The sequence below is a fragment of the Haematobia irritans genome, chromosome 2, assembly GCF_050003625.1.
Source record: "Haematobia irritans isolate KBUSLIRL chromosome 2, ASM5000362v1, whole genome shotgun sequence".
Taxonomy (NCBI): Eukaryota; Metazoa; Arthropoda; class Insecta; order Diptera; family Muscidae; genus Haematobia; species Haematobia irritans.
The window spans coordinates 38889735-38909488 of NC_134398.1; the positions used below are offsets into that span (position 1 = coordinate 38889735).

Here is a 19754-nt window from a genome sequence, read left to right on the forward strand (position 1 = left end):
TTCTATAGACAATTTTGTCAAAATTTTATTTCTATAAAAAATTTTGTCAAAATTTTATTTCTATAGAAAATGTTGTCAAAATTTTATTTCTACAGAAATTTTTTTTCCCAAATTTTATTTCTATAGAAAATTTTTCTGTTCGGTGTACCCTTTTTTGGGATTTTGTAAATGTGACTGAACTTTGCGTGAGCCATACGTTTATTTAATACCGTAACAATCTTATCATCCATCTCCCTAACAAATCATTGATATTCTTGATAATGCTTTCCACGAAAAAAAATATGAGTGATTAGAAAGCTAGAAATTAATTAACGCACACAAAACAGAAGTATATAATTGTGGTTTGGGGCCATTTGTTTTTTTGTGTAATGTAATAAACGATGTAATAAACTCGAAAGAAAAACAAAAACAAAAAAAAACAAAAACAAAACAGAATGAAATCGATTAAACAGTTTCAAGTTCAACTACCGAATTATGAATCATCCAGAAATACAATCAAATTTATTTAGATAGAAAACACAGTAAGGTTGGTGGAAAATCTGAATTAAATGGAAAATGTTGGTTAAACAAGTGTATACAGTAGTAAGTTCGGCCGGGCCGAATCTTAAATACCCGGTTTATATGGAGGCCTTACCAAATGGACCGATTAAAACTAAATCATATACATTTTTTTGTGGCTTCAAAATGCCAGTATATTTTCAATTTGTGGCAAATCGGATAAAAACTACAATTTCTAGAAACCCTAGTATGTTAGTTAAATCGGGAGATCGGTCTAATGGGGTTATGCCCAAAAACATGGAGGGATACACACAATATTTAGCACATCTAATTGTAGTTCTAGAATCTAGACCTCATGATTGGGGGACCGGTTTATAAGGGGGCTGTATCAAAACTTGTATCGATACACAATATATTCGGCACACCTTTTTATGGTCCTAGAATACCTCTAGATTTCCAATTTCCAGCAAATTGGATAAAAACTACGGTTTTTATAAGCCTGAGACCCCAAATCAGGGGATCGGTTTATATGGGAGCTATATCAAAACCGATATAGCCCAACTTCGAACATGGCCTGCGTGGAGACAAAAGACGATTCAGCGCTAAATTTCAGGACGATAGCTCCTTTATTGAAGACTGTAGCGTGATTACAACAGACAGACAGAAGGCCAGACGGACATGCTTATATCGTCTTACATTTCTCCCTGATCAAGAATATATATATTTTATATAGCCGGAATACGATATTTTGATGTGTTACAAACAGAAGGACAAACTTATTATACCCCCATCACCATTCAATGGTGGTGGGTATAAAAATGGAAAACATGTGGGAAAAGTTTATAAAGGCGCTATGAAGGACCCAAATGGAAATTAGCCCCAAAATCTAAATGAAGTAGGACCCCAAACAATTAGATGGAAACACAACACCAATTCGTTATGTTGTTTGGGGAATAATTTCATTTTATATTTGCAAATAGAATTTTGACAAAATCTTGTACAGAAATAAACTTTTGACAAAATTTTCTATAGAAAAACAATTTTGAAAAAATTTTCTAAAGAAATAAAATTTTGACAAATTTTCTATAGAAATAAAATTTTGACAACATTTTCTATAGAAAAAAAAATTTGAAAAAATTTTCTATAGAAATAAAATTTTGACAAAATTTTCTGTAGAAATAAAATTTTGACAAGAATATTCAATAAAAAAAAATTTGAAAAAGTTTTCTATAGAAGTAAAATTGGTACAATTTTCTTTAGGAATAAATTCCAAATTTTCTATAGAAATAAAAATTGGACAAAATTTTCTATAGAGATAACATTTTATTCGTTTTGTTTTGTTATTGTTGTTTTTTGTTCTTTAACCATTGTTGTTGTTTTTTTGATTTCAGATTAAAATCATGCATTGACTAAACTACAAGTGTAGCTTAACTAAAAGAGGAAAAGAAAATTTTGTCAAAATTTTCTATGGAAATAAAATTTTGACAAAATTTTCTATAGAAATAAAATTTTGACAAAATTGTCTATAGACATAAAATTTTGTCAAAATTTTCTATGGAAATAAAATTTTGACAAAATTTTCTATAGAAATAAAATTTTGACAAAATTTTCTGTAGAAATAAAATTTTGACAAAATTTTCTATAGAAATAAAATTTTGACAAAATTTTCTATAGAAATAAAATTTTGACAAGAATTTTCTATAGAAATAAAATTTTGACAAAATTTTCCATAGAAAAAAAATTTGAAAAAATTTTCTATAGAAATAAAATTTTGACAAAATTTTCTGTAGAAATAAAATTTTGACAAAAATTTCTATAGAAATAAAATTTTGACAAAATTTTCTATAGAAATAAAATTTTGACAAAAATTTCTATAGAAATAAAATTTTGACAAAAATTTCTATAGAATTAAAATTTTTACAAAATTTTCTATAGAAATAAAATTTTGACAAAATTTTCTATAGAAATAAAATTTTGACAAAATTTTCTATAGAAATAAAATTTTGACAAAAATTTCTATAGAATTTAAATTTTTACAAAATTTTCTATAAAAATAACATTTTGACAAGAATTTTCCATAGAAATAAAATGTTGACAAAATTTTCTATAGAAATAAAATTTGACAAATTTTTCTATAGAATTTAAATTTTTACAAAATTTTCTATAAAAATAAAATTTTGACAAAATTTTCTATAGAAATAAAATTTTTACAAAATTTTCTATAGAAATAAAAATTGGACAAAATTTTCTATAGAAATAAAAATTGGACAAAATTTTCTATAGAAATAACATTTTGACAAAATTTTCTATAGAAATAAAAATTTGACAAAATTTTCTATAGAAATAAAATTTTGATAAAATATTCTATAGAAATAAATTAATAAAATAAATTAAATTTCTCAACTGTGTTTCAGAATAAAATTTCACTCTCTTCACAGTTTTTTATAACAAATTATTCATACCACATATGCTAATATAGGTATATAGGTATACTACAATAAATAGAATTATGAAATCATACATTGATTACGGCTCACGTGAGTTCAATTTGCAAATAAATAAAACAGAAAAAATGATTGTATTGAAATGCTTTGACAGCGAAAATAATGAATGCATACAGAGGGGAAAAAAATAATAAATGAGTGACCACAAATACGTTTCATTATAAAATAATAAAAAAAAAAACTTTTATAAATGTTATAGGTATTTTTTGTTTATTGTTGCGCTCCCAAATGTGGATAAAAATTGACCGATGGTGTATATCCACTTCTGAGAGGTTTCTTTGTTGATATAATTTTTTCAATATATCTAAGATATCAGAATTTTATCCAACAAAACTTTTATTGAACACATTTAACAATATCAGACGTAATTGTCCATTTCAATTACATACAATGAGATAATACGACTATGTAAACAGATTTGTTTACATTTGAATTTCTTGCGAAATATTTGCTTACGTTATCAGAGACATATGGTAACGACAACCCCTTTAAGGTTTCCCATTTTAACTGATTCTAATTAAGACAATTGTTTGAAATCCAATGGACATAAATGACTGGCATTTGCAAATTTTTTTGTTTTCCTTCTTTCTGTTTTTACATTTTTTACATAATTGATCTCAATTACTAATTCCAATTTATCCGTTATTTTTTCTTTTCTAGCACACAAAACGTACCGGTTGGGTATTGCGCGATGTTAATGATTGCGAATCTATATCTGGTCACATGTATCGTATGAGCATATTAACTTTTCTCTTGGATGGGACAGAAGGTCTAAATCAAATTCGTTGCATGGAATTGGCTTTGGTTCATGATCTGGCTGAAAGTTTAGTTGGTGATATAACTCCCTTCTGTGGAGTTTCCAAGGAGGAGAAAAAGGCAATGGAATTAAAAGCCATGGAGGATATTTGTAAATTGATTGAACCAAGGGGTAAACGAATGATGGAATTATTCGAGGTAAGTTTCAACGAAATTTTGACAAGAAAACGAAAAATTGTGTATATAGAAAATTTTGTCAATATTTTCTGTCTATGGATAATTTTGTCAAAATGTTTCTGTCCATAGAAAATTTTGTCAAATTTTTCTGTCTATAGAACATATTCTCAAAATTTTCGGTCTAATGAAAATTTTCTCAAAATTTTCTGTCTATAGAAAATTTTCTCAAAATTTTCTGTCTATAGAACATATTCTCAAAATTTTCTGTCTATAGAAAATTTTCTCAAAATTGTCGGTCTAATGAAAATTTTCTCAAAATTTTCGTTCTAAAGAAAATGTTCTCAAAATTTTCTGTCTAAAGAAAATGTTCTCAAAATTTTCTGTCTATAGAAAATTTTCTGTCAATAGAAAATTTTCTCAATTTTTTCTGTCGATAGACAATTTTCCCAAATTTTTCTGTCTATAGAAAATTTTATCAAAAATTTTTTTTTTGTCTATAATAAATTTTCTCAAAATTTTTCGTCTATAGAAATTTTTTTCTGAAAATTTTCTGTTTATAGAAAATTTTCTCAAAATTTTCGGTCTGTAGAAAATGTTTCAAAATTTTCTGTCTATAGAATTTTTTTCAAAATTTTCTGTCTATAGATCGCTTTCTCACATTTTCTACATATAGAAAATTTTCCCAAAATTTTATGTTTATAGAAAATGTTCTCCACATTTCTGTCTATAAAAAAATTTCTCAAAATTTTCGGTCTAAAGAAAATTTTCTCATCATATTCTGTCTATAGAAAATTTACTCAAAATTTTCGGTCAAAAGAAAATGTTCTCAAAATTTGACAAAAAACGAACAATTTTGTCTCAAAATTATGTATGGATCTATGGAAAATTTTGTCAATATTTTCTGTCTATAGAAAATTTTCTCAAAATTTTCTGTCTATAGAATATATTCTCAAAATTTTCTGTCTATAGAAAATTTTCTCAAAATTGTCGGTCTAATGAAAATTTTCGTTCTAAAGAAAATGTTCTCAAAATTTTCTGTCTAAAGAAAATGTTCTCAAAATTTTCTGTCTATAGAAAATTTTCTGTCAATAGAAAATTTTCTCAATTTTTTCTGTCGATAGACAATTTTCCCAAATTTTTCTGTCTATAGAAAATTTTATCAAAATTTTTTTTTTGTCTATAATAAATTTTCTCAAAATTTTTCGTCTATAGAAATTTTTTTCTGAAAATTTTCTGTTTATAGAAAATTTTCTCAAAATTTTCGGTCTGTAGAAAATGTTTTCTAAATTTTCTGTCTATAGAATTTTTTTCAAAATTTTCTGTCTATAGATCGCTTTCTCACATTTTCTACATATAGAAAATTTTCCCAAAATTTTATGTTTATAGAAAATGTTCTCCACATTTCTGTCTATAAAAAAATTTCTCAAAATTTTCGGTCTAAAGAAAATTTTCTCATCATATTCTGTCTATAGAAAATTTACTCAAAATTTTCGGTCAAAAGAAAATGTTCTCAAAATTTGACACGAACGAACAATTTTGTCTCAAAATTATGTATGGATCTATGGATAATTTTGTCAATATTTTCTGTCTATAGACAATTTTCCAAAGATTTTTCTGTCCATAGAAAATTTTCTCAAAATTTTCTGTTTATAGAAAATTTTCTCAAAATTTTGCGGTCTAAAGAAAATGTTCTCAAAACTTTTTGTCTATATAAAATTTTCTCATCATATTCTGTCTATAGAAATTTTTCGGTCTGTAGAAAATGTCAAAATTTTTTGTTTATAGAACATTTTTTTCAAAATTTTCTGTCTATAAAAATTTTTCTCAATATTTTCTGTCTATAAAAATTTTTCTCAAAATTTTCTGTCTATAGAAAATTTTCTCAAATTTTTCTGTCTATAGAAAATTTTCTCAAAATTTATTGCCTATAGAAAATTTTCTTTCAATTGAAAATTTTCTCAAAAATTGTTCTGTCTATAATAAATTTTCTCAAAATTTTTCGTCTATAGACATTTTTTCTGAAAATTTTCTGTTTATAGAAAATTTTCTGTCTGTAGAAAATGTTTTCAAAATTTTCTGTCTATAGAAAATTTTTCCACATTTCTGTCTACAGAAAATTGTCTCCAAATTTACTCTCTTTATAGGGAATTTTCTGCACAATAATATAATTTCCGTCTATAGAAAACTTTATATCAATATATACAAGCTTCTCAAAATTTTCTGTCTACAGATTTTTTTTTAAATTTCCTTTTTATTAAAATTGTCTCCAATTTTTCTGACCATAGAAAATTTTCTTAAATTTTTCTTTCTAAAGAAAATTTTTGGAAAATTTTCGGTTTATAAACCTTTTTGAAATATTCTCTGTCTATAGAAATCTTTGAAAAATTTTGGGTCTACAGAAAATTTTCTCAAATTTTTCTATCTGTAGAATGTTTTTTTTCCAAATTTTGAAGCTATAGAAAAATTTCTTAAATTTTTCTGTCTATGAACAATTTTTAAAAATGTTCCATTTATCGAAAATTTGTCTATAGAAAATGTTTCCACATTTCTGTCTTCAGAAAATTTTCTCCAAATTTACTCTCTATATAGGGAATTTTTAAGTTTTCTTTTTATTAAAATTATCTCAAATTTTTCTGACCATAGAAAATTTTCTTAAATTTTTCTTTCTAAAGAAAGTTTTTGGAAAATTTTCGGTTTATAAACTTTTTTGAAAAATTCTCTGTCTATAGAAATATTTGAAAAATTTTGGGTTTTCAGAAAATTTTTTCAAATTGTTCTATCTGTAGAAATGTTTTCCCACATTTTCAGGCTATAGAAAAATTTCTTAAATTTTTCTTTCTATGAACAATTTTTGAAAAATTTTCGATTTATAGAAAATAGTAGAAAAATTATCTGTCTATAGAAAATTTATGAAAATTTTTCTATAGGAAATTTTGAAAAAATTTTCGGTCTATAAAAATTTAAAAATTCTGTCTATAGAAAATTGTTGAAAATTCCCTGTCTATAGAAATTTTTTAAAAATTTTCAGTCCACAGAAAATTTTCTCAAATTTTTCTATCTGTAGAATTTTTTTTTCCAAATTTTGGGGTTAAAGAAAATTTTCTTAAATTTTTCTATCTTTAAAAAATTTTTGAAAAATTTTCGATCTATAGAAAATTTTCTTTAATTTTTCTATCTATAGAAAATTTTTTGATTTATAGAAAATTTTTGAAAAATTCTTTGTCTATAGAAAATTTTAGAAAAATTTTCGATCTACATAAAATTTTAAAAAAATTTTCTTTCTGTAGAAAATTGGTTAAAAATTCCCTGTCTATAGATTTTTTTGAAAGATTTTTTGTCTATAGAAAATTTTTGAAAAATTTTCGGTCTTTAGAAAATTTTAGAAAAATTTTCGGTCTATAGAAAAATTTTCGGCTATTAGAAAACTTTTGCAAAATTTGCTGTCTACAGCTAATTTTTGCAAAACTTTCTGTCTACAGAAATTTTTTTCAAATTTTCTATTAAAGGAACATTTTCTTTCATTTTCACCATATTTTGTGTTTGAAAAAAAAACAACCTCAAAACGTTTTGTCTACAGATTTTTTTTTTAGAAATTGTCTGCTGTCTACAGCCAATTTTTGCAAAACTTTTTGTTTGTAGAAAATTGTTTTTTTTTTTTTTAATTTTCTATTACAAGACAATTTTCTTTAATTTTCATCAAATTTTTTGTTTGAAAAAATAAAAAAAAAACAATTCTCGAAAGGTTTTGTCTATATATTTTTATACCCTTCACCACTACTGTGGTACAGGGTATAATAAGTTTGTGCATTTGTATGTAACGCCAAGAAGGAAAAGTCTGAGACCCATCGTTTAGTATACCGATCGTCTTAGAATTAAATTCTGAGTCGATTTAGCGATGTCCGTCTGTCTGTATGTCTGTCTGTCCGTCTGTCTGTCTGTCTGTTGATGTATTTTTGTGTGCAAAGTACAGCTCGCAGTTTTAGTCCGATTGTCCTAAAATTTGGTATAGGGTCCTGTTTCGGCTCAAAGACGATCCCTATTGATTTTGGAAAAAATCGGTTCAGATTTAGATATAGCTGCCATATATATTTTTCACCGATCTGGTCATAATTGGCGTGTATATCAACCGATCTTGCTAAAATTCCGTACATCCGAATATTTTATGAGTCTCGAAAAACTTGCAAAATATTTAGATATAGCTCCCATATATAGCTTTCGGCCGATTTACACTCATTTGCCCACAGACTCCAATTTTTTGCTCCGATTTAGTTGAAATTTTGCATAGAGAGTAGAATGGACATTGTAACTATGAGTGCCAAATTTGGTTGAAATCGGTTCAGATTTGGATATATCTCCCATATATAGCTTTCGGCCGATTTACACTCATTTGCCACAGAGGTCAATTTTTAACTCCGATTTAGTTGAAATTTTGCACAGGGAGTAGAATTAGCATTGTAACTATGCGTGCCAAATTTGGGTGAAATCGGTTCAGATTTGGATATATCTCCCATATATAGCTTTCGCCCGATTTACACTCATATGACCACAGAGGCCAATTTTTTGCTCCGATTTAGTTGAAATTTTGCACAGGGAATAGAATTAGCATTGTAGCTATGCGTGCCAAATTTGATTGAAATCGGTTCAGATTTAGATATAGCTCCCATATATAGCTTTCGCCCGATTTACGCTCATATGACCACAGAGGCCAATTTTTAACTCCGATTTAGTTGAAATTTTGCACAGAGAGTAGAATTAGCATTGTAACTATGCGTGCCAAATTTGGTTGAAATCGGTTCAGATTTAGATATAGCTCCCATATATATGTTTTTCTGATTTCGACAAAAATGGTCAAAATACCAACATTTTCCTTGTAAAATCGCCACTGCTTAGTCGAAAAGTTGTAAAAATTACTCTAATTTTCCTAAACTTCTAATACATATATATCGAGCGATAAATCATAAATAAACTTTTGCAAAGTTTCCTTAAAATTGCTTCAGATTTAAATGTTTCCCATATTTTTTTACTAACATTGTGTTCCACCCAAGTGCATTAGCCGACTTAAATTTTGAGTCTATAGATTTTGTAGAAGTCTATCAAATTCTGTCCAGATCGAGTGATATTTAAATGTATGTATTTGGGACAAACCTTTATATATAGCCCCAACACATTTGACGGATGTGATATGGTATCGAAAATTTAGATCTACAAAGTGGTGCAGGGTATAATATACCCCGCCCGACTTTAGACTTTCCTCTCTTGTTTTTTTTAGAAATTGTGTGCAAATTTTCTGCCTATAGAAATTGTTTAAAAAATTTTCTGCCTATAGAAAATTTTTACTTTCTGTCTATCGAAAATTTTCTGTCAATACAAAATTTTCTGTTTTGGGATATGTAGAAAACTTTAAATTAGATTTGTCTTGTAAAAGTGAACATCTTCTCATATATGATCTTTCCTTTCAGGAATACGAGAAAGGCGAAAGCCCCGAATCCCGTTTCGTCAAGGATTTGGATCGCTTGGATATGGTGATGCAGGCATTTGAATATGAGAAACGTGACAATTGTCTGCTAAAACATCAAGAATTCTTCGACTCCACCGAAGGAAAATTCAATCATCCTTTTGTTAAGAAATTGGTAAATGAAATATATGAGCAACGAGAGAAATTAGCAAAAGACAAAGGAGCCACACCACCACCGAAAGTCGATGTACCAAATATGGATAATCCTCAAACACATGCAGCTAAATCACAAACCAACGGCCATCATCTAGAAAATAATGTGGGAACATCCAAATCGAGTTGATTTGATGACAAAAAGGCTCATTAAAAAGTCGACAGATAAATTCTAATTCTTATGGTAGGATCTAAGAACGAACAGTGTAGAGATTAACAGAAAGACTATGACGGTTTGGAGTTTTCGTTTCTAAGTCGATTAGAAATAGAAAGGATGATCAAAACGTGATTTAGTTATTTTATATATGTCAATAAGACTAGTTAGTAGTAGCAAATTAAACTACAACCTCTCCCCCCTCACTACCAACATACCAAATAGGATGGATAGAGGAATTTGTATGAAAAGGAAAACTCCTTAGTTTTTTTAAGGCAAGCTTTAAATTATTCTCTCTGTTTCTTAAATATCATATGTATATGTGTTGAAGTTTAATTTAATTGACAAAAAAAAACATGATAGATGATGACCAAAAGATTACAAAATCGATTAGATCATTGTTTTTAATTCGCAAAAAATATATAACTATATTAAAGGCCCTAAGTTACATTTGAAAAAAAAAAAGATGCTAAACCAAAATTATTCCAAAGAGAGTAATTTTTATAAATGTTTCATAAACTCTAAATAAATAATCAACACAAGTATCACAATAATCGTTAATCAAAAATCTAAGAAAACGCAAATTATAAAAAACAAAAAAATTATTAGAAATAAATTTGTTAGTATTTCTATACTACCTCACCAATTTAGCAAAATATACACATACTATATTGTTTTTTTCTCTCACTATAAGACATAAAGAAAAAACTCATATTTATGTACTATAATTAATAGTTCATTGTTTATGCAAACCTTTGTGATTTTGTTTAGAAATTTCAAACCAAATGGCTGTCCAATATTCGTCATACAATAAATTGGCCTTTTTTAATTAAGATTCTATTTTAACTGGACCAAATATTGCATGTTTATTTATTCTTCTGTAAACATTTTAAACCTTTTAGTAAATTTATATAGGTGTATGTATATATACACTATTAGCTAAAATACAATGAAATTGTATTGTAATTTAAAAAAGTTTTTTTTTTTGACAAAATTTTTTTTGATTGTATTTCGCAATGATGAGTACTTCTTGAGATATTTTGTTTCCTATTTATTATAATTGATTTAAAAAATAATAAATATAAATACTGACACAGTTCAATGAGATTTTGTTATTTATTTTGGTGTTTTGTATGAAAGCTTCCTTTAAACATTGAATATATTGGTCCATTTTTGGATAAAATTTCAATATAGACCGATCCTAACTATAGAAATAAAATTTTGAGAAAATTTTCTATAGATATAAAAATTTTGATAAAATTTACTAGACATAAAAATTTCGAAAAAAAAAATGTTTATATACATAAAAATATTGAAATTTTTTATAGACATAAAAATTTCGACCAAACTTTTTATCGACATAAAAATTTTGACAACATTTTCTATAGAAATAAAATTTTGACAAAGTTCTCTTTAGAAATGAAATTTTGACAAATTTTTTATACACATACAAATTTTGACAAAATTTTCTATAGAAATAAAATTTTGACAAAATTTTCTACAGAAATAAAATGTTGACAAAATTGTTTATAGAAATAAAATTATGACAAATTTTCTATAGAAATAAAATTTTGACAAAATTATCTATAGAAATAAAATTTTTATAAAATTTTTGTATATAAATAACATTTTGACAAAATTTTCTATAAAAATAAAATTTTGACAAAATTTTCTATAGATATAAAAATTTTTGAAAAAAATGTTACTAGACATAAAAATATTGACAACATTTTTTATAGACATAAAAATTTTGACAAAATTTTCTATAGACATACAAATTTTGACAAAATTTTCTATAGACATAAAAATTTTGACAAAATTTTCTGTAGAAATAAAATTTTAACAAAATTTTCTATAGACATAAAATTTTGACAACATTTTCTGTAGACATAAAAATTTTGACAAAATTTTCTATAGACATAAACATTTTGACAAAATTTTCTATAGACATAAAGATTTTAACAAAATTTTCTATAGACATAAAAATTTTGACAAAATTTTCTATACACATAAAAATTTTGTCAAAATTTTCTATAGACATAAACATTTTGACAAAATTTTCTATAGACATAAACATTTTGACACAATTTTCTATAGACATAAAGATTTTAACAAAATTTTCTATAGACATAAAGATTTTAACAACATATTCTATAGACATAACAATTTTGACAAAATTTTCTATACACATAAAAATTTTGATAAAATTTTCTATAGACATAAACATTTTGACAAAATTTTCTATAGACATAAAAATTTTGACAAAATTTTCTATAGACATAAAGATTTTAACAAAATTTTCTATAGACATAAAAATTTTGACAACATATTTTATAGAAATAAAAATTTTGACAAAATTTTCTATAGACATAAAAATTTTAACAAAATTTTCTATAGACAAAAATTTTGACAAAATTTTCTATAGACATAAAAATTTTGACAAAATTTTCGATAGACATAAAAATTTTGAAAAAATTTTCTATAGACATAAAAATTTGGACAAAATTTTCTATAGACATACAAATTTTGACAAAATTTTCTATAGACATACAAATTTTGACAAAATTTTCTATATATTTAAAAGTTTTGACAAATTTTCTATAGATATAAAAATTTTGATAAAATTTCCTAGAGATATAAAAATTTTGATAAAATTTTCTATAGACATAAAAATTTCGAAAAAAATGTTTATAGACATAAAAATATTGACACCATTTTTTATAGACCAAAATTTCGACAAAATTTTTTATATACATACAAAATTTTGACAAAATTTTCTATAGAAATAAATTTTTGACAAATTTTCTATAGAAATAACATTTTGACAAAATTTTCTATAAAAATAACATTTTGACAAAATTTTCTATAGATATAAAAATTTTCGAAAAAAATGTTTATAGACATAAAAATATTGACACAATTTTTTATAGACATAAAAATTGCGACCAAATTTTTTATCGACATACAAATTTTGACATTTTCTATTGAAAATAAAATTTGACAAAATTTTATAAATTTTTAAATTGTGGCAAAATTTTCTATAAAATAAAATTTTGACAAAATTTTCTATAGAAACAAAATTTTGACAAAATTTTTGTATAGAAATAACATTTTGACAAAATTTTCTATAGAAACAAAAATTTGGACAACATTTTTTATAGACATAAAAATTTCGAAAAAAAATGTTTATAGACATAAAAAATTCGACAAAATTTTTTATAAACATACAAAATTTCGACAAAATTTTTTATAGACATACAAAATTTTCTATAGAAATAAAATTTTGACAAAATTTTCTATAGACATAAAAATTTCGAAAAAAGGTTTATAGACATAAAAATATTGACAAGAGTTTTTATAGGCATACAAATTTCGGCCAATTTTTTTATCGACATACAAATTTGTACAACATTTTCTACAGAAAATAAAATGTTGACAATTTTGACACAATTTTCTATAGAAATAAAATTTTAACAAAATTTTCTATAGACATAAAAATTTTGACAAAATTTTCTATAGACATAAACATTTCGAAAAAAAAAATTTATCGATATAAAAATGTTGACAAAATTTTCTATAGATATAAAAATTTTCGAAAAAATGTTTATAGACGTAAAAATATTGACACAATTTTTTATAGATATAAAAATTGCGACCAAATTTTTTATCGACATACAAATTTTGACAACATTTTCTATAGAAAATAACATTTTGACAAAATTTTCTATAGACATAAAAATTGTGACAAAATTTTTTATAGAAATAAAATTTTGACAAAATTTTCTATAGAAACAAAATTTTGACAAAATTTTTGTATAGAAACAAAATTTTGACAAAATTTTTGTATAGAAATAACATTTTGACAAAATTTTTGTATAGAAATAACATTCTGACAAAATTTTCTATAGACATAAACATTTCGAAAAAATGTTTATAGACATAGACATTTTTTATAAACATACAAAATTTTGACAAAATTTTCTATAGAAATAAAATTTAGACAAAATATTCTATAGATATAAAAATTTTCGAAAAAATGTTTTTAGACATAAAAATATTGACACAATTTTTTATAGACATAAAAATTTCGACCAAATTTTTATCGACATACAAATTTTGACAAAATTTTCCTATAGAAATAAAATTATGACAAAATTTTTTATAAAAATAATATTTTAACACAATTTTCTATAAAAAAATAAAATGTTGACAAAATTTTCTATAGAAATAAAATTTTGAGAAAAACTTTTATAGAAATAAAATTTTGAGAAAAACTTTAATAGAAATGAAATTTGACGAAATTTTCTATAGAAAATAAAATTTTGAAAAAAAATTCCTATAGAAGTAAAATTTTGACAAAATTGTCTATAGAAATTTTGACCAAATTTCCATTGACCAATTTTTCTGGTGGCCAATCAAAGGTGTACATTTTCAGCAGGTTCAAGTAAACCTGGGGCCAAATCACCGCAGTCGAAATCGAGTACTTCGTCTTCGTAATGTAGTTTACGCGGATCACCGCAGTCGTTATCGAATTGTTTCTACTCGAAGTTGAACACGATAGGTAGCATGCTATCGAAAACGAAGTATGTAGTGATTTTTGAGCAGAAAAAAGGTAAACAAAAAGAAAAAAGTTGGTGAAAATGTAATTATTATTCCATTTTGGCAAAATACATTTAAGAAAATATAATATTACTTGCATTTAGGGAATCGGATCAAAGAAAGGAATACTCAGTAGCCGCTTCAAAAAAACTTATTTTTTCAAGAACATATTTAAAAGCTTCTTTTGACATATGAAAACGCCTTTTAAATCTATGGATGTTAAAAACACAATTTACTCTTACTCTACTTCAGGCAATGCTAAAGGACTGCTTTTGTCACGAATATTTTTCCTTATTAATGCCACTTTGTACTCATCGTCTGAATCCGAAAACGAGGAAAAAAACACTTGGATTCATAATATATTTTTACACATATATTTTAACACACAAAAACAATATAAATATCTCAGAAATAACATAATTTGATAACAAAACATTATTTTGAAATTCTACTCTCTTTCAATTTCATATTACCATATGTTTACAGCAATGTAAAAAAAAGTAGTAGACAAAATAAATTACGATCGAATGCGGTGTTCCAAAAATTTAATGCGATCGAAATGTTTCTCTATACGAAACCGAACTCGATGACGAATGCGGTGATTTGGCCCCTGATCATTTTGTTTGCTCACTAACTGCTCAATTTAGAATGGCTTCTCATCCGAGAACACCAAATTCGATAACTGGCCACTATCGTGCAAGTGAAGCAACTTCTCCTTGGCTCTTTCCAGTCTAACTTTTGTTGAGCAATGCCGTTTTTTGATCAATCTCATTTTTCAATAAGTGTTGCACCCAGTTTCGCATATATTCAGCTCAAGAGCAAGTTTTCTACCACTAGGCTCTTTATTCAACCAGTGTAGAAACGCCCCTAGTCTAGTTATCGGGTTGAAGTTTGCGCTAACAAAGACGTTCATTTTAAAGATGATGCAAATTCATTTTTCCAGTAGGGATATTTTTGGCCACACAGATGTCGCTCACAATTGGATGAACCAGGTTTATTTCGTTCCAATATATACAATTGAGTGAAATATTAATGAAGGGTTGTATTCTTGATTTTCGACAACTAGTTGAACAAAATATGTAGGAAATATGTCCGTGCAACCTGGTTGTATAGCATTGTTGAAACGTAACGCATATTTTTTCAAGTTGTATTGACTTTTTCGTAACGTATATCACAATGATACATAAATAAATTTAAATGATTGTGAAAAAAAACTAAATTTGTATATAATTAAAAAATACTTTTAAATGTGTATTTATTTCAAATAAATTCTACAGGTGTACGACTTTGAATAGGAAACTATATTTTTACACGGATGAAAAAGACTGTTTTTCATATGTTTGGCTATAAACATTATATGTTTGGAACACAAATTTTTAAACACAATATTTTTGAGTGCAAGCATATAATGTTCATAAACTAGCATAACATGTTTGGGACATATATGTTAATATGTTAGAACATATTATGTTTGGGACATAAAATGTTTGTAAATATAATATGCTTGGATGCAAACATATATTAATTTAGAAATAGCCTATAAACATATATGTGTTTAGTAGCTTGGAGCGCTATTTAACAGAGAGCGATATTGAATTAAGTTGGTGGTTGTTGCTTTTTATTACAAAATTAACATTTTATTTTTCCTTGGGCAATTGATCAGCTACTTCTTTGATCCTTACAAACTGTGTGTTCCGCTGTTTGAATCCCCGTCCGGCAAAAGGTAAAATTAAAATAAAAAAAATCATAAAATTGAATAGTTTCTTCTACAATGTTTGTATTACAGAAAAAGGTGCTAAGAACTAAAAATCTCGTGGAAGTGAGAAAGATGTGGGGGAATATACAATTAGGCAGAAACAAAATTTTGAGCATTCAGGTCGAAAACCTATGTTGTTAGCACCTATATTACCTGTTTATTTTCATAATTCATTATGATTGTAAATATATAAATAAATAAATAAAATTTTGAGCACAATATTGGTTTTTTAAGCATATAATATTTTTGGGTGCAAAATGCTTCCAAACATATTATATGTTCACATAATAACATATTGTTTTTTGGAAGACAATATTATTGAATTTGGATGCAAAAATACAAAATGTTTGGAACTTAGACTACCCAAACATATATTGTTTAGACCAATATGCTTTCAAACATATTATATATTGGTAAAGATCAAACATATAAATGTTTGGGCAATACCCAAAAATGTATATGCTTGAAGCAAAATATGTTTGGGAGTATATGTTACAGAAGCGATGTTTTGTGAGGGTGTAGATTCAAAGTATTATTACAGTGAGAATCAACAAAAAATAAAAATTATCCAGCATATCAACTCATATAACACATTTATCCCCTCACTCACCATCGGTACCATAGGAGCTATTTGTTTTTTAAATTGTATAATAGTTTTTAATAAAGCTATACCGAGAGAGTAAAGTTGTAAATGTACTATATGTTCCGACACACACTGAGTGCAAAAACTAGCAACAATATAGTATGCAAAAGCTTTGTCTGTACTGTTAACTCTCAGAGAGCACATGATAATAACAACACTAGTGATATCAGAAATATTTATATGAGAAACAAATGATTGCAAAAAGCTAAGTTTGTATTTTGAAACGATCAAAGGTAAGAATAAAGGAAGGAGGGTTCAAGTGTGGTTTTTGTTGGGTTTAATAAACTGCCTGAATTTATTCTGATAATTGGTTGATAGTTTTGCTGCAAGTAGAGGATGCTGATGAGGAATGTGGTAATTCCGAAACGTGCGTCCATCCAACCATCTTCCAGTCTATAGGGCTTTGCCCAAATAAATTTGACAAACATTCTTTTCCTCTGTTGGTTAAGCTACTCTTGTAGTTTAGTCAATGTATGGTTTTAAGCTGAAATAAAAGACAACAACAATGCTTAAAGAACAAAACCAACAATAACAAAACAAAACAGATGGGGAAATTATGTTAGTTATGTGGAAGCAGACAGATTTACACTCATGTTGAATAATGTAGCATAATTAGGTAATTTTGAATTAAATAAACAACTTAAAAAATAAGTTTTGTAAATTAAAACAAATTATTAGGAAATTAAAAATGTTGAAGTAATTATAAAGAGGAATATGTTGGTTTTTTCACCAACACCCATATAAAAAATCAAGTCCATTTCACGCCAATTTACTTGAAATTGTGCAAGAGAATGCTATACATGTCTAATTTGATTGAAATTTGTTCAGATTTAGATATAGCTGTCATATATATTTATTTATTTTATTTATTCAGTCATCAATACAATGGAAGCCAACAAAGGCCTATTATACATGTGTTGTAGAAAGAAATCTATATGTAGAATATATGAAAAGCTTAAAAACTAAAGTATTTCAGAATTTTTATAATTTGGATGGCTCCCTGAACCGATTTTTTTCAAAATCAATAGTGATTGTCTTTGAGCCAAAGTAAAACTCTGTGCCAAATTTGTGGACGATCAGACATATACTGCTTTTTTTTTATTACTAAAATTTTACATGGGTTTCACAATAATACATGAAGACAGACAGATGGACATCGCTATATCGACTTAGAATTTAATTCTAATACGATCGGTTCACTAAACGATGGGTCTGACTTTTCCTTCTTGCCGTTACATACAAATGCAAAAAATTTTGGCAGAGAAAAGGAGGCTATATCAAAAAATCGACTATGAACCATATTTCCACATATCTCTTTGTAGTCCACCATAACGATTGTCTATCCTACATTAGCAACATTATTCCATAAGTGCGGAAACCCAGCTTTGGACTAAAACAATAATTTGACTTATATTTTCATAGGCTTCAATTTTTACACCCAGAAAATCTAAATAAATAACCAGATGATGGGATTTGAATTACTAGAATTACCATTTTGTAAATGAAGATACATCTATATATCACGTTGCCATTTATTTATTTAGTTTTGCTTCTTCTTCTCACACATTTTTCTCAGACACTCATTTTTCAATTGTCGCAGCAATATCCAGATTTTTCCACCCGGATGGTGCCTCTTCCAGAAGAGCTTTGTTTGCGATACTATCGAGTTCCTATAGGAAATATCATTGATTAGCATGAAGTTGTAAAGAAGGACTACATACATTAGATGATTTTACCGACTTTTTATCAACGGCGAATGACAATGTAATGCATTGCTTTGAACATGATTCCAATTTACGCCACCCTCAATAACTTAAGCATGAGGAGGATAAACCTTATTGGAAGACATTTAAGGATCACCACGACTTGTACATATTATTCTGGGTTTTAGGACAACTCAAGTTTAGCCTTATATCTAACCAAATAGATGAATTAATATGAAAATAAAAGAAATAATCGAAATAAAGAGAATAATCGCACAATCAGTGTAAAGGGCACCTTATATGGTCGGATAAACCCTGCGACACAACACGTTGCGGCGACAAATCCGATTGTATAAGGTCGTGTTCGGCTGTTGCGGGGACGTGTTGGCATAAAATCAAAACAACTTTGATTTTTTCTGGTTGGGTGGTACAAATCATTGAGTGTAAGGGGATGTTCGACAAACATTATCAAAGACAAATTTATTTTTACATTAAAAACAGGCATTTCTGCAATGAAATTAATGATGGATCGCCAATTCTGGTTGAAAATTAAAGAAATATATAAATCTAAACAAGTATTGTGGCAAAAACGTGGAAAAATTCCACTTCCAATCAATGGGAAACCAGGCGACAAGTATTTTAAATTCATCAAGTAATTTGTAATATATTAAATGTGGATTACTTCAGGAATCATTGTTTTGGCAAATATACCAGGATTTTTTTTTATTATTTTCTTCCATTTTTTCAGTAAAAAATGGTTTCACCCATAAATCTTCGTACAACTTCATTGTTTGTTTATGCTTCTTCTTATTTTTTCATGTTGTCATCACATTTGTTCGTGCAGTGTAAGGGCAAAACTTGAACGAACACACAACGAATAGACGAACCTCTGTCGGAGTGTTTATCCGACCGTCTAAGGTCCGCTTAAGCGTCAGTTTGATTGGCTAAGGAAACAAACAAAAAACTAAGCATTATGTGTGCGAAAAGGAGATGGTTGATATTTTTTCAAATTCTAATATAAAGTGAAAAAGAGACACATAGAGTAATGCTGGATTCGAACATGCTCAAAAGAAATGAACTTTTGAATGAACAGTGTTGTCGTAGTACAATTTATAAATACGTAAATATAAAAAATCACACATCAGAAAAATGAGGTAAAGGTTTTGTCTAATTTTTTATTTATAATCAAGGCCAATTGAAAATCAAATACATCAAAAAATTTTCGGATATAATTCAATGAAACTAATTATATTTTAGTTATTCAAATCTGGAGATAATTTTATTCATATTATATGA

General features: G+C 26.4%; 1 protein-coding gene and 1 long non-coding RNA gene across 6 annotated transcripts in view; one reads left to right on the plus strand and one right to left on the minus strand.

Annotated features, from left to right (window-relative positions):
- Window positions 1–10859, plus strand: part of LOC142223998 (uncharacterized) — a 56643-nt gene extending 45784 nt beyond the window's left edge. For all 4 annotated transcript variants that reach the window (XM_075293804.1, XM_075293805.1, XM_075293806.1 and 1 more), the window contains exons 4-5: window positions 3663–3956; window positions 9395–10859. In XM_075293804.1, the coding sequence (XP_075149919.1) occupies window positions 3663–3956; window positions 9395–9733 (633 nt within the window). In that variant the 3' untranslated portion in view covers window positions 9734–10859. The remainder of the gene's footprint in view (window positions 1–3662; window positions 3957–9394) is intronic.
- A 7368-nt stretch (window positions 10860–18227) lies between these two features.
- On the minus strand, window positions 18228–18658 carry LOC142227482 (uncharacterized). 2 transcript variants are annotated; one of them, XR_012719856.1, is made up of 2 exons: window positions 18496–18658; window positions 18228–18425 (listed from the first exon to the last, which is right to left on the minus strand). It is a non-coding gene; the product is annotated as an uncharacterized LOC142227482 (long non-coding RNA). The 2 variants fall into 2 exon arrangements; XR_012719855.1 differs by having other exon boundaries at window positions 18477–18658.
- Between the last annotated feature and the right edge of the window lie 1096 nt (window positions 18659–19754).